The 12,747-nt window shown below is 38.3% G+C and overlaps 1 protein-coding gene across 19 annotated transcripts in view; it reads left to right on the top strand.

Moving 5' to 3' along the window:
- LOC128256036 (longitudinals lacking protein, isoforms F/I/K/T) overlaps positions 1 to 12,747 on the top strand; it is a 63,466-nt gene that overhangs the window by 5,203 nt on the left and 45,516 nt on the right. For 6 of the 19 annotated variants that reach the window (XM_052986075.1, XM_052986076.1, XM_052986077.1 and 3 more), the window contains exons 1-5: positions 3,209 to 3,372; positions 4,156 to 4,547; positions 4,615 to 5,005; positions 5,229 to 5,936; positions 6,008 to 6,088. In XM_052986075.1, the coding sequence (XP_052842035.1) occupies positions 4,374 to 4,547; positions 4,615 to 5,005; positions 5,229 to 5,936; positions 6,008 to 6,088 (1,354 nt within the window). In that variant the 5' untranslated portion in view covers positions 3,209 to 3,372; positions 4,156 to 4,373. Of the gene's footprint in view, positions 1 to 3,206; positions 3,373 to 4,155; positions 4,548 to 4,614; positions 5,006 to 5,228; positions 5,937 to 6,007; positions 6,089 to 11,682; positions 11,852 to 11,966; positions 12,519 to 12,747 lie in introns of those variants that run through there. The other 13 variants (XM_052986071.1, XM_052986072.1, XM_052986066.1 and 10 more) reach the window with 5 other exon arrangements.

Here is a 12,747-nt window from a genome sequence, read left to right as displayed (position 1 = left end):
AACCAGCCCCATTAATATTTCCAAGTTCAGAGCTCTCTCTAACTCTCTCTCTCTCTCTCTTTTGCTGGCCAAGAATTTTCATTGCTCCGGGGGCTCCAGACTTTGGCGGCACTTCCTGTGCAAAGAGGAAGAAAAAGGGACGACAGTTGTGATCCAACATCTGCCGGCAGGACCAAAAACTGGAGGGAGAATTCATATGTATAATACAGTGAACCTGGAGAGGGGGGATCAGCATACTTAGGGGTTGATTGCAACCCCAAAAAACACGGGACGACAGGACCCTCTTCCTCCTCCTTTTCCCATAAACCGGTTATCCCGGGGTTCACCTTTTGCCGTCTGGCGCGTGCTTAGAAAAAGGGGACCGACATCGCCCCGACATCCTTTATTATCCGCTCCCCATCCCACCATCGCATCCCATTTTCATTTCCATCTGGTACTCAAAAAGTCTGTTGGCATTGAACCCTGAATTAATGAAGCGGGCCTGAAAAGCCTAAAACACGTTTATAACAAAAAGATTCAAATGGTAAATAATCTTCAATTTAGGCACAGCAATCTAGGCATATTAAGTATCATCCTTACATTTTCCGCTCCATATTGCAATCTATTTTCATTTGGAGTTGATCTTGATTCTTATTATTTTAAAATTCCTCACAAGATCAAGTTTATAGGAAAAGATTATTTAAATTATGTAATAGTAAGCAACCCAATCAAATTACGAAAGATATACATCAGTTTTTCGTGCTACAGCGGTTGCAATAACAAAATAAAAGTTGAGTTTTTCGCTAACAACGTTTCGTAAAAAAAACATTTTGAACGTAGTTTGATAGTAGATCTCAACACAAAATAGTATCAAGTTTGTTTTCCAGAGGGATTTAAAAAAAATGGATGGGAGCAACTAGCTTTTAAAAAGTAAGAAAAATATATTTAACATTTTTTCTTATAAACACACAGTTGCTAGAACAAACATAAGATGAGTTTTTCGCTAACAACGTTTCGTATAACAAAATAATTGAACGTAGTTTGATAGTAGATCTCAGCACAAAATAAGGGTTTTCTTTATATTTAAAAGTAATACATGATTGAAAGCAGCTCGCTTATATAAAAGTATGGAAAATGGATCAAATATTCTTCATACAATCCTGCGATTGCTAAAGCAAATTCCAGATGAGTTTTTCGCTAACAACGTTTTGTAAATTAAAAATTGTGAACGTAGTTTGATAGTAGATCTCAGCACATTAAAATAGGTTTACTTGATCGAAGCAATTCGCTCATATAAAGTATGAAAAATGTACTTAAAGTGTTTCATACAATACTGCGGTTGCTAAAACAAAGTTCCAGTTGAGTTTTTCGCTAACAACGTTTCGTAAAATACTATTTTGATCGTAGTTTGATAGTAGATCTCAACACAGAATTTCTAGAATTAAAAGTATTAGGAAAACATTTTTTGTCTTACTTGATTTATCAATAGTTCCCAAACTTTAACAACTGGATTTAGCTGTGGAATAAGCCTCAGGAACCGATCAGCTGGTTCTATTTAACACTACTGCACTTGTCATTGTTTCACCATTCATTATTATATACCATTTGCAACAGCCATTTATTAGTGTTTTGGACTTATTTTTGCCAAAACATTTCCCTATGTTGTTGCCAGATAAACACCCAGTTGAGATTTTCGCTAACAATGCTCCGTAAAACTTAAAATTTTGGACATCGTTTGATAGTAGACCTCAGCACAGTCTCTCAGTCTCTTAGTACCGATTGCTCATCACTCCACCCCCATTAACTTAATCTTTTGTGGGTTCTCGTGGGAAAAGGAAAACTGAACCCCAAAGAAGTATGAGCCTTTTGGACCAACTGTACTTTTTCCGCACACGCAAACAACTCGCTCTTTTCGGTCACAGGATCCCAATTCATAATCCTCCACCATCTGCGCAAAAATAAAGCCTTGCAATGTGCAAAGAGCGCGCGTCATTCGTTTTCCACAGGGAGAGAGTGAGAGAGAGCGAGAGAGATCCTTTTTCGCCTCCCTGCAGTTTTTACCTACTTCTCTTTGTGTCTGGACCTACATACATATGTATGCCTTAATGTATGTTTGTGGAAAACCCCTCTAATGCATCATCATTGGGGTAAGACTCGTTGTTTTTGCCGCTTCTCTTTAGTGATTTTTACACAAGGAAAATTCAGAAAAAAAATATTTTCACTTAAGTTAAAATGGTGGTCAAATAAAATTTAGCCGATATGATTATATGGTTATAAGTCGTTATTGTTATTATTTAAGGCAAAGTTTAAAATTTGATGTGAAATTATAGAATTGATCAATCAAATTTTTTTTCTGTGTATTTGTGCGCATGCTTGCACCTTTCTTCATTGTGGACCCTGTGTGTGTATAACAGAATTTTGAAAAACTGATCCCTCCGCCTAACGGTACTTGGCTTGGGTCGCCCTGGGGGTGATTTCATCTCCTTCCATTCTCCCTCCATTTCCTTTTTCACTCTGCTTAGTTTTTTTGCGCCTGGATCTGGCGAAAAGGGAACAAAAAATTAAACTGGAAAACACAAAGCGGAGAGGAAAAGGGAGCATATAGTCACGTAGACATGTGTGTATTATGGTCATTTTACTCTTCGTCTGCCGGCCACTTAGTTAATGTTTTATTTTGGGTAATCCTTCAACATAGAAAAGTTTTCTTGGACTTTAGGAAAATGAAAACCACGTGCAGAATTTAAAATCAGATTACCATGTTTTAGCCTATCCTTTAAAAAATCGAAATAATTTTGTACATATGAACATAAATCGGCAAACATAAAACAAAGTAAGCAGAAATGCAAAGTATCAACGCTTTCCACCCAATTTTCGCTACCTGCATGTGTTAGTTTGTCTGTGTATTTCCCGTTATTTCGCGTTGGCACGATTATTGCAGTTCTCCTTTTCCTTTGGGCTCCTTTTTCCGCTGCCTCTGCCGACTTAGCTGCCGCAGCTTACCTGCCTCTCTCTTGCTCTCCGCTTACTTGGCACTTTCATAACGTGCCCCCAAACGAGGGAGAGAAAGAGAGCGACGCTCAACTCATGCTCGCCCCCTCTCGCTCTAGCAACTTCGTTTTCAGAGGGCGGCCATTGGTTAGAGAGAGCTCAAATGAACGCGCTGCGAGACGAGAGAGCGCCGCAGCAGAGGCGTCGTTTCCGAGGGTCGCTCGTTGCCATCACATTTGCGTCGTTTCATTTATTTTCTTGCGCTCGGGGCTTTTGTTTGGTTCTCTGCGTTGTGCGGCAGATCGCGCGGTTGCTAGCTAAATTACAAACATTTACACATCAACGGCAGAAGCGGAGCTAGAATAGGAATCAACCTTAGCAGTGCTAATTATTTACAACACAACAGTAAGTGAAGCATAATCGCGAGCGAGAGAGATTGTGAAATAGCGCCCATATCTATATAATGGCTGATTTAGTGTGCATGTGTGTGTGCTTCCAATGAAAAACGTTCTATTTTTAAATGCGCACACCATAAAAAACTGAAACGATTGCTCCACACTTCAACTTTAAAAATTATCAGTGGCCGTTGTGTGTGTGAGTGATTATGATGGGGGAAAACGAAAATCATCTACTTGTGAAATTTTCCACAACGGAGAAAAAAAAACCCGGACCAGACACACACATACATACATATGTGCGCTGCAGCGAAAACTTCCCCTCTTTATGTTTCATGCTTCGTTTTTCGGTTTTGTCACGAAGTCTCTTCGTGTTTTATCGTGTCCATCGATCTCCAACACTAACACACGGGCATTCATTCGGGAAGCAACTGTAATACAAAATCCGTTAGCTCTCTCTTTTAATGAGAGCGTGTGTGTTGGAAAGAGCAAAGTTGAAAAATTAACAAGAAGCAGAAACTCGCTCGAATTAAGTAAAGAAAAATAACAAAAAAAACAGCATTTTGCTGTGAAAATTTTGCATATACAAATTACAAATGTCTATGGGTGTGTGTGTGTGTATGTGAAGGCAAAAAACAATAATAATCTAGCTAAAATTTAAAGCGTGTGCAAAAGAGATACAAGATGATGTTATTGCTGTGCTGAAATTAAACATGAACTTGACCTTGGGGGCCGCATTGTTGCGAGTTTTTTTTGCGTTACTAACTTTTGTATTTCCTCTCTTTCTTTGCAGCATAACTGCTGATACCAAAACCAAAAGAAGAACCGAAGACGAAAACATTTTTTTGTTTAGCCCCCACTGCACCCCCAAATTTTTCCCATTGTAAATCAGCGAGCGAGTGGCGAAAAAACAGCAAGTCAGAGAGAGTGCTCAACGTCCCGGCCCCAAGGACGTGGGCCCAAAAACCCCCAGGAATCCTACCATCCCCATCCAAAACATAAAGCCCAAATATGGATGACGATCAGCAGTTTTGTTTGCGGTGGAACAACCACCAGAGCACACTGATCAGCGTGTTCGACACGTTGCTGGAGAACGAGACTCTAGTCGATTGCACGCTAGCCGCCGAGGGCAAATTTCTCAAGGCCCACAAGGTGGTGCTGTCAGCATGCAGTCCCTACTTTGCTGTAAGTTTTCGAAAAGCCCCATAGAAATACGATTTTCATAACTAAAAATTAATTCTATTATCTACAGACCTTACTACAAGAACAGTACGACAAGCATCCCATTTTCATACTCAAGGATGTCAAGTACCAAGAGCTGCGCGCCATGATGGACTACATGTATCGTGGCGAGGTCAATATTTCGCAGGATCAGCTGGCCGCCCTGCTCAAGGCCGCCGAATCGCTGCAGATTAAAGGTCTGTCGGACAATCGCACTGGCGGCGGAGCGGCTCCCAAGCCAGAGTCCTCGCATCATCGCGGCGGTAAGCTGAGCGGTGCCTACACATTGGAGCAGACTAAGCGAGCCCGTCTGGCCACCAGCGGAGCGATGGACACCTCCGGCGATGTGTCTGGTTCGCGCGAGGGCTCTTCGAGTCCGTCGCGTCGACGTCGAAAAGTCAGACGTCGCAGCATGGAGAATGGTGAGTTGTCAAGCGATTAGGATTATCTTTAATACTGCTGAAAAGCCAATCCCCAAGTCGAGAACGTTCTATAGATTGAACTATAATTTAAAAAACAACATGGTTGACCATTTTGCATTTCAAGAATGATAACATTGTTTTGAAATATTTAGATTCATTTTCTGACTATATCTGACTTATTGTGCCAACTTTATTAAATTTGGATTCTTATTCGTTATTTCAGATGCCCACGACAACTCTAACTCGTCCGTGTTGCAAGCCGCCTCGAATCAGTCAATCCTCCAGCAGACAGGCGCCGGTCTACCCGTCTCCGCTTTGGTCAGCACCCAGTTGTCCAGCGGACCCGCAGCCGGAACCAGCAGCCAAGCGTCATCGACCCAGCAACAGCAGCCATTGACCAGCACCAACGTTACCAAAAAGACTGAAAGCGCTAAACTTACATCCTCGACAGCCGCCCCAGCGAGCGCAGCAGCTGTGTCAGCGGCCGCCGTACAACAGGCCCATTTGCAGCAAGCGCAGACTACAAGCGATGCCATTAACACCGAGAATGTACAAGCCCAGAGCCAAGGTGGCGCCCAAGGCGTCCAAGGCGATGATGAGGACATGGAAGAGGGCAGTGCCATTGGCGGAGCAAGCGCCGCAAGTGGGCCCAACCCCGCCTCCGCCTCTGCATCCGCCGTCCATGCCGGAGTTGTGGTAAAGCAGCTGGCCAGCGTTGTGGACAAATCGTCATCGAATCACAAACAGAAGATCAAAGACAACAGCGTGTCGTCCGTGGGCTCCGAGATGGTTATTGAACCAAAAGCTGAATATGACGACGATGCGCACGATGAGAACGTTGAAGATTTGACACTGGACGAGGAGGACATGACAATGGAGGAGCTGGACCAGACGGCCGGCACCAGCCAGGGTGGCGAAGGATCTAGTCAAAGTAAGTAAACACTTCATATCTCGCGTTATATATTTTTAGAAACTAATCTTCTTTTTCTTTTTCTTTATTAGCATATGCAACATGGCAGCACGACAGATCTCAGGATGAGCTTGGACTAATGGCACAGGATGCACAGCAACGGGATCCCCAAGGTGAGTGTTTGTTGCCTCTGAACTCGTTTATATGAGCTACGAACAAATGAAAAAGCAAAAAGTACAGCTTAGCCTAGAAGTTTTTAGACGAGATGTTTTTTCAAACCAGCGAGCACGACAAACAAAAAGCTTAAATTAAAATGCAAATGCAGATAAGAGATTAAAATCCGACTTTCCAAGGTCACAACTCAATTTTATCCACACAAACACTTAAATAAATACATCTTTATTTTTTAAAATTTTAACGTACACTTCATAAGTCGTGCTCCGAAAAAAGCTCTTAAACGTTGAAAAAAACATAAAGAAGCAGAATTTTTTTGAATATAATTTTCAACAAGATAGCAGAAGAAAAAAAGCAAGCAACAAGAAAAAGTACAAGTACAAACATACCAAAATAACAAGATTTGTGAGCAAGAGTTTGGCGCAGAGAAAAAAAAACAATAGCAAAAAAGTAAAATTAATGTTGAAGAGCGAGAGTTTACGACTCTGATTTGAAACGTTTTAATGAGAGTTTGCAATGTTTTTGATTATTTTTTTCTTTTGTCTGCGCCATTTTTTTTTGTCACAGATAAATTAACCCGAAACAAGAATAATTTGTGCAAGTTGAAAGTATTACTTAAAAACTCTTTCTTTACTTAATATAATTTTTTACGAAACTAATAATTTTTTAATTACGACACACATAATTCGTATAACTAGTAATTTTTTTTTTTGTACAAATCTATTTACTATGATTAATTTTTAACAAACACACTTTTGAAAAAAAAATGAGAAACATTTACCACTCACACTCCACCAACATATATAATTGCTATTTACCACAAAACCCTACCACCACCAACCACCCTCTAACATTCTCATTTTACCATTTTCTATATATATATGTATGATTCTATGTATGATAATTTGTTGTTTAATTTTCGTAATTCGTTTTTTTACAATTGGTGTTTGATTAACTCTTAATTTTGCCTTTTAACTGTATATATAAATCGCATAATTCAACATTCTCAACATTTTTAGTTGCTCGCCCCCTCACTATCTCTATTTCCCCTCCCTCTCTTTATTCTGTCTCTTTCCAACATTAAGCCGTTAGCTGTAGAGCAAAGAAAAAATATTCATTCCATAATAATTAATTTTTCATGGTCACACTGACTGACTCACTCACACACACAGACACACACACAACACACTCACAAACACACTCAGTCACACTGCAGCTCCAATTTAGGAAGAAAAATTAAAGAATTCCCTTATCATTTAAGTTAGTGTTAAAATGTACGTATCAACAATGTTCTATGTCTGTGCGTTGTGATCTCTCTCGCTCTTTCTCCATTTTTTTAAGCTGCTGTTTGTGTGCGTGTGCCAGTGTGTATAGTGTGTGTGTGTGTGTGCAGGGCTCCACATATATTCCCCCAATCTCAGAAAGAAAGCTCTCTCAGTACAGTCGTGTCAAAAAGTTTGCAAAGTTTGGCCACACTTCCAGCAATTCTAGAAAAACTCAATTATGTTTTGTCGCCCCTAAATTTGTTTGCATTTTTTAAGCATAACACACCACCACACCCACGAACATTCGCAAACAAACATTCATTTGTCGTTATTCTTTTGTGCCATTCCATTTTGATTGTCCTCTTTTTAGAACTCTCAGCGCGTGCTAATGTTTTATACACAGTATTTTTTTTTTACTTTTTACATATTATTACAAAAATACGCATGCAGTTTTAAATTGTATTTTAGTACTATCTCTATATATACATATATATTTTGCTTTATTTTGGTTGACGGGACCTTTTTTGTTTATTATTTTCCTTATAAATTTGTTTCTAGTTTTAAAGCTAGTTTGTAAGTTTTTCCGATACGACATACGCGCTCGCGATTTCTTACGCGTTAACGTCTATAAGGTTTGGGCAAACTTTTTCCCACGACCAAAAGATGTTCGTTGCTGAATAAAAAAAACCTTTAAAAAGTCAAGTGCCAAGTGTTTTAAACCCGAAATCAACTTATGTCAGAGGAGATGGAACCCGAAACCAAAGGATCATCGTTTGAGGAGAAGGATCAACTACCGCAGGTCTTATGTCGTTGCCAAAAACAAAGCACGTAGCCATCATAGATGGTGAGGTACAATCGCAGCTTTGGGCACTTCGACGAGATCCAACTATAATCCCAGCAAGCATCTAGCTTCAGAGTGGAATTCCAGGTGCGTGTTCAGGTAAGTATGCTCCGCTCGACGGTATCGGTTGGGCGGAGTGCACTACAAAAATGAAATAAATTTTGTATTTTAAGTTCATTTTTGTTTGACCCCTGAAATACCCGATCCTTAAAAGAGCCACCCTATCCTCGAGTCCCTTTCCTTATCACCAAATATCTCCTCCCAAAATCAACTATCATTCCTCATAAAAAATTTAAAAAAAGAAAAATTTACAGCGATTACAGGTAATGTGTGAAAACGAAAAATCTACAAGCGCTCTCTTTCTCCTGAATAGAGTCGATGGGCCCAGGGTAAGCTATAGTGTAATTCTCAGGTTTCACTCTTCTTTCAATTTATTTCTAAGTGTACACATTAAACTTGCATTGTATATACATATTTTATTTCAAATTTTATTTTTTGTTTGGCGTTTGTTTTACAAAATTGCTCGAAGCGTTGCCAAACAGACATCAACAAGCAAATACACATTCTCGATCAATTCCTACACAAATGCATATAAACAACACTGCGATATAGTGTTTATAAATAAGAATTGTTTAGCAAGAAAGTCTTAAAAAAACGATTTGATTGTGTTATATGTATATTGGTTTAAACAAATCGTGTTCTATTGGTGTCTCAAAAAAATAATGATATTCTGCCAATTGCGTCAAGATTTGTTTAAGTGTTTTCGAGCATTTTTTTTGTTGAATATTATTTACTCTATTTTCTATTGAGATAAGAACATTTTCCCTTATCGATTATATTTGGATTTGGATCTCAATGTTTCGTCAATCCTTTTATTGGTAATTTTCGTGTTGTGTGTTTTTCTTATATGAACAGCTAAAGGAGATTTTGTTTGTTAATATTACTTTTAATGAAATATAATTCTTCGTTTTCACACAAAAGGAAAAATGATTCGCTTTCTAAATATTTCTAGTCAAAAATTAAAGGGGTTTTCCAAAATGCGCTTTTTGAAAGCTTTGAAAGCTCGTTTTCAGTGTTTCGAGTTTTTTATTTGGCCAATAAATTTATTAAGGCTTTGTTTTGCTCGTTAGCAAGGTGAGGTATATAAAAAAAGAGACATTTTAATATCCATGAAACTGTTGTTAAACTCTCCCATCTCCTCTTTTACCCACCCTATTTTGTCGGTTCTCGCTGTCTATGCTCGTTCTGTTAATTATTAATCAGCAAAAACAACAAATGCTACAACAATGCCAGAGGCATTCGTTCAAGTTCAAGGTCGGCTAAATTATAATGTGTTTCTATGTGTGAATCTGTGAGGTTTTTTTTCTCTTTAATCACCATTGTTCAAATGAGTATGGGGGGTGGCGAAGAGGGCTGAAGAATGAAGCAATAATATTAATGTTCATATCTCTGTGAATGTATCGCATTTGTTAGATTTTTGTTGGTTTTTTCGCTGTTTTCTTTTCGTTTGCTATTTTTAAAAATTCGTGCTGCACCCGTGTAAAGTCAATGGTTGGCGATGCGATGCGATGGTGCTGGACAATTAAACTTTAATTTAATGGTTGCATAAAGAATCAGGTTTGGGAATTATGGGAATTTGAAGAAACGTAGAAAGTTGCTTAGCTGGATTTGAGGAAGTGGTTTGAAAAACCACTTTAAATTTGATATTCTTTAGTCATTGTATGGCTTAACCTTATATAATCAAAGGCTTTGTTAAGAAAGACATTTGATGCTTTTAGTTATACTTCATTTATAATGCCATATATTCTTGACAATTGCAGTTTCTTATTTTAAAGGAAATTACCATTTTCGTTTCTTGTAAGACCGACATTATTAGTAAAATAAATAATGATTGTAGAAATGCGGTGACCAATTCAATAAACAGTTGTTTAACAGTGGAATACTTATCAGTGCACCACGGATTTAACCAGAGTTTAAAAATCACGTCTAAATCGATTTGGGATAAGTGAGACGCTATGTTTGTCATTCGTTGCTCAGTTTTTAAAGTTGAATCCAATTTCATCTATGCAATATACTTGTCTTACGAAAAATCTTCATCAGCGTCTACTAATAATGTTGAATTGCCTTATAATTCCTTTTCCATTTATGTCATATCAACTGTTGGGCAGTGTATTTTAAAATAATATTGATTTAACAATATGCAATAAAGATTAGGAGCATTGTTTTAAAGTCCTGTTCTTTTCCGTATTATTTTTTCTTTTGTACGCAAATCAACTTGAAAGTGGGATTTTTTTCAGTTTTAAATTCTAACACACCACCTCCCTATTTCTGGTTTTGGCCCAGTTGAAAGCTGTTTGCATGGCCTTGACCCAATTTACAGGCAGACATTCGCATACATATATAAACACACACACAAACAGGCACTGTCGTCAGGCAGCGAACGAATCTTTTTCGTTTTTTTTTTTTTTTGTGTAACTTGCAATAAGCCTAAAGCTTTTTATCAAATCACGCAGACCGCAAGCTCTAAACAAAATTTATTTACTTGCGGTCCTTGTTTATTCGCTTGTTTTCGTGTGTGGGGGTGTCTGTGTATATCTGTGCATAAATTGAAATGTAAATGTGTCCTTAAGCTTTTTATGTAGTTTAAATGCAACAATTTTGCTCCACCTGAAGTATTTCGTAGTTGGTATTTGCCTTTAATCTGGACTTTTCCCATCTTTGTGCTTTCTTCTCTCTTACCTTAACCATTTTCAACTTGCATTTATTTATATAGTAATAATACATGTGAAATTTCAACACAAAAAAAGAGAGTAAGAGCTTTTTTTCAATGGCAGCGCAGAGTATTACAAAAAATCAAAAATAAAATAAAAAGTTTGATTTATTTTGGAAGAAAAAAACCTTTGTTTAAGAAATGACAATTGCACATGTTTTAGAATCTTGTTCTTGTTGTGTGGTTGTTTGTTTGTTGTTGCTTATTGCTTATGCATTTGTCTCTTGATGTTGGTTAACTGGATAGTTAATTAAATAATTGTTGTTTCCCCTTTCAATTAAAATTACCTTTTGATTCACATAAATCTCACTTGAAATCTCTAACTTGAAATTATATGAAAGTTAAAACCAAAAACAAATATTCTACTTACCATTATATTTAGCCATATATGTATATGCGCAATATAAATTATTGGGTGTTGATTTTAGACAGAATAATTTTGCGTTAGTCATAAAAAACTGTTTCTTAATCGATATAAAAATTTAAAATTCACAAAACGCAATTCAAAAATTACAACTCTAAAGGTAATTGACTTTACAAAATTTAATTTTCTAAATTTTAACTTGTCTATTGCGATTAAATAGAATAAGTCTGTCAAGCGAGAGGGATAAGCTTAGAAGTTGTTTGTTATTTCATTTGTTTCTTTTTGGAGTCTTGTGTCTCATTTCTTTTTCCGCCCCCTGCTCTGCATTTAAATTATTGGTCCATTGGTTGCAGACGCTATGGTTGTGCCCAAAATCACGGCGGTGCGCGGTGGCTCAAAGCGTCTGGCCAGAAGAAAGGCCACCATTGCCATTGCCACGGTAATTGCCTCATCGGCCTCGGCAACGCACACGATGTCCAGGCGCAAGCGCAAGGTGATGGCGACCAGCTCCTCATCGCGCAGGTAAATTTTGCGGTGCTTGGCGATCAGCTTCTCTATTTTTCCCGTGAAACTCTGTCCCAGATCTCATGATGATATGACCATCTCTTCTCTCCCTTCCGCTTATTGTTTTCTCTAGAAATGCCACCAGCGGTGTCGGAGATGGTCCCTCCACATCAGCATCCGCCGCCTCGGCAACCACCGTATCCACATCAAAATCCAAATCCAAATCGGCGGATGCGGCAAGTGCTCCTTACGTGTGCCAGACGTGCGGACGCCGCTACCAGGTCCTAGGCACTTTGACGCGCCACATGCGCAAAGAGTGCAACCAGCCGAAGAAATACGTGTGCCGCATTTGCGGCCGTCGCTTCCATTATAATTTCAAGCTTCAAGATCACTACTATTATGTGCATAAGGGCGTCCACAAGAGGGAATAGTTTAGTAGGAATATAAGTGTAATCGATGTAAAACAACACCAGTTTTTTACACCCTATTCATATCATCACACAATACACCCAACATGATATCTACAATAAACTTGGGCTAGAATTTCAACCTGTGGTTCTTCTCTGTCGGATCAAGTGAAAAGTGGAAGTTAAGGTGGCTTGAAGTGGATTGGATTGACGAGTGCTTGAGTGATATGACTAAAAACAGTGTTGCCAACAAACTATTGAAAACAACAGAGTTTGTTTTTTGTATTTTTTTTTTTTTGTACTTTAAAATTAGAAATTTCATCACCAGATCAATTACTTTACATAGAGTTAAATATGCATGTGCTTCTACCAAGGTCTGTAGACATGGATAGATTATTGAATACAATTTGTCTAAGTGTAATCAAAATTCACCGTCTTTAAAGTACGGTGATAAGAGTAGACAGTGATATATATTTTAATGTCCCTTTAAAAAAAAACAAATTCCCA

Source organism: Drosophila gunungcola (genome assembly GCF_025200985.1).
Source record: "Drosophila gunungcola strain Sukarami chromosome 2R unlocalized genomic scaffold, Dgunungcola_SK_2 000013F, whole genome shotgun sequence".
NCBI lineage: Eukaryota > Metazoa > Arthropoda > Insecta > Diptera > Drosophilidae > Drosophila > Drosophila gunungcola.
Note: the sequence above shows the minus strand (reverse complement) of the source record. Positions and strands in the feature narration are given on the sequence as shown.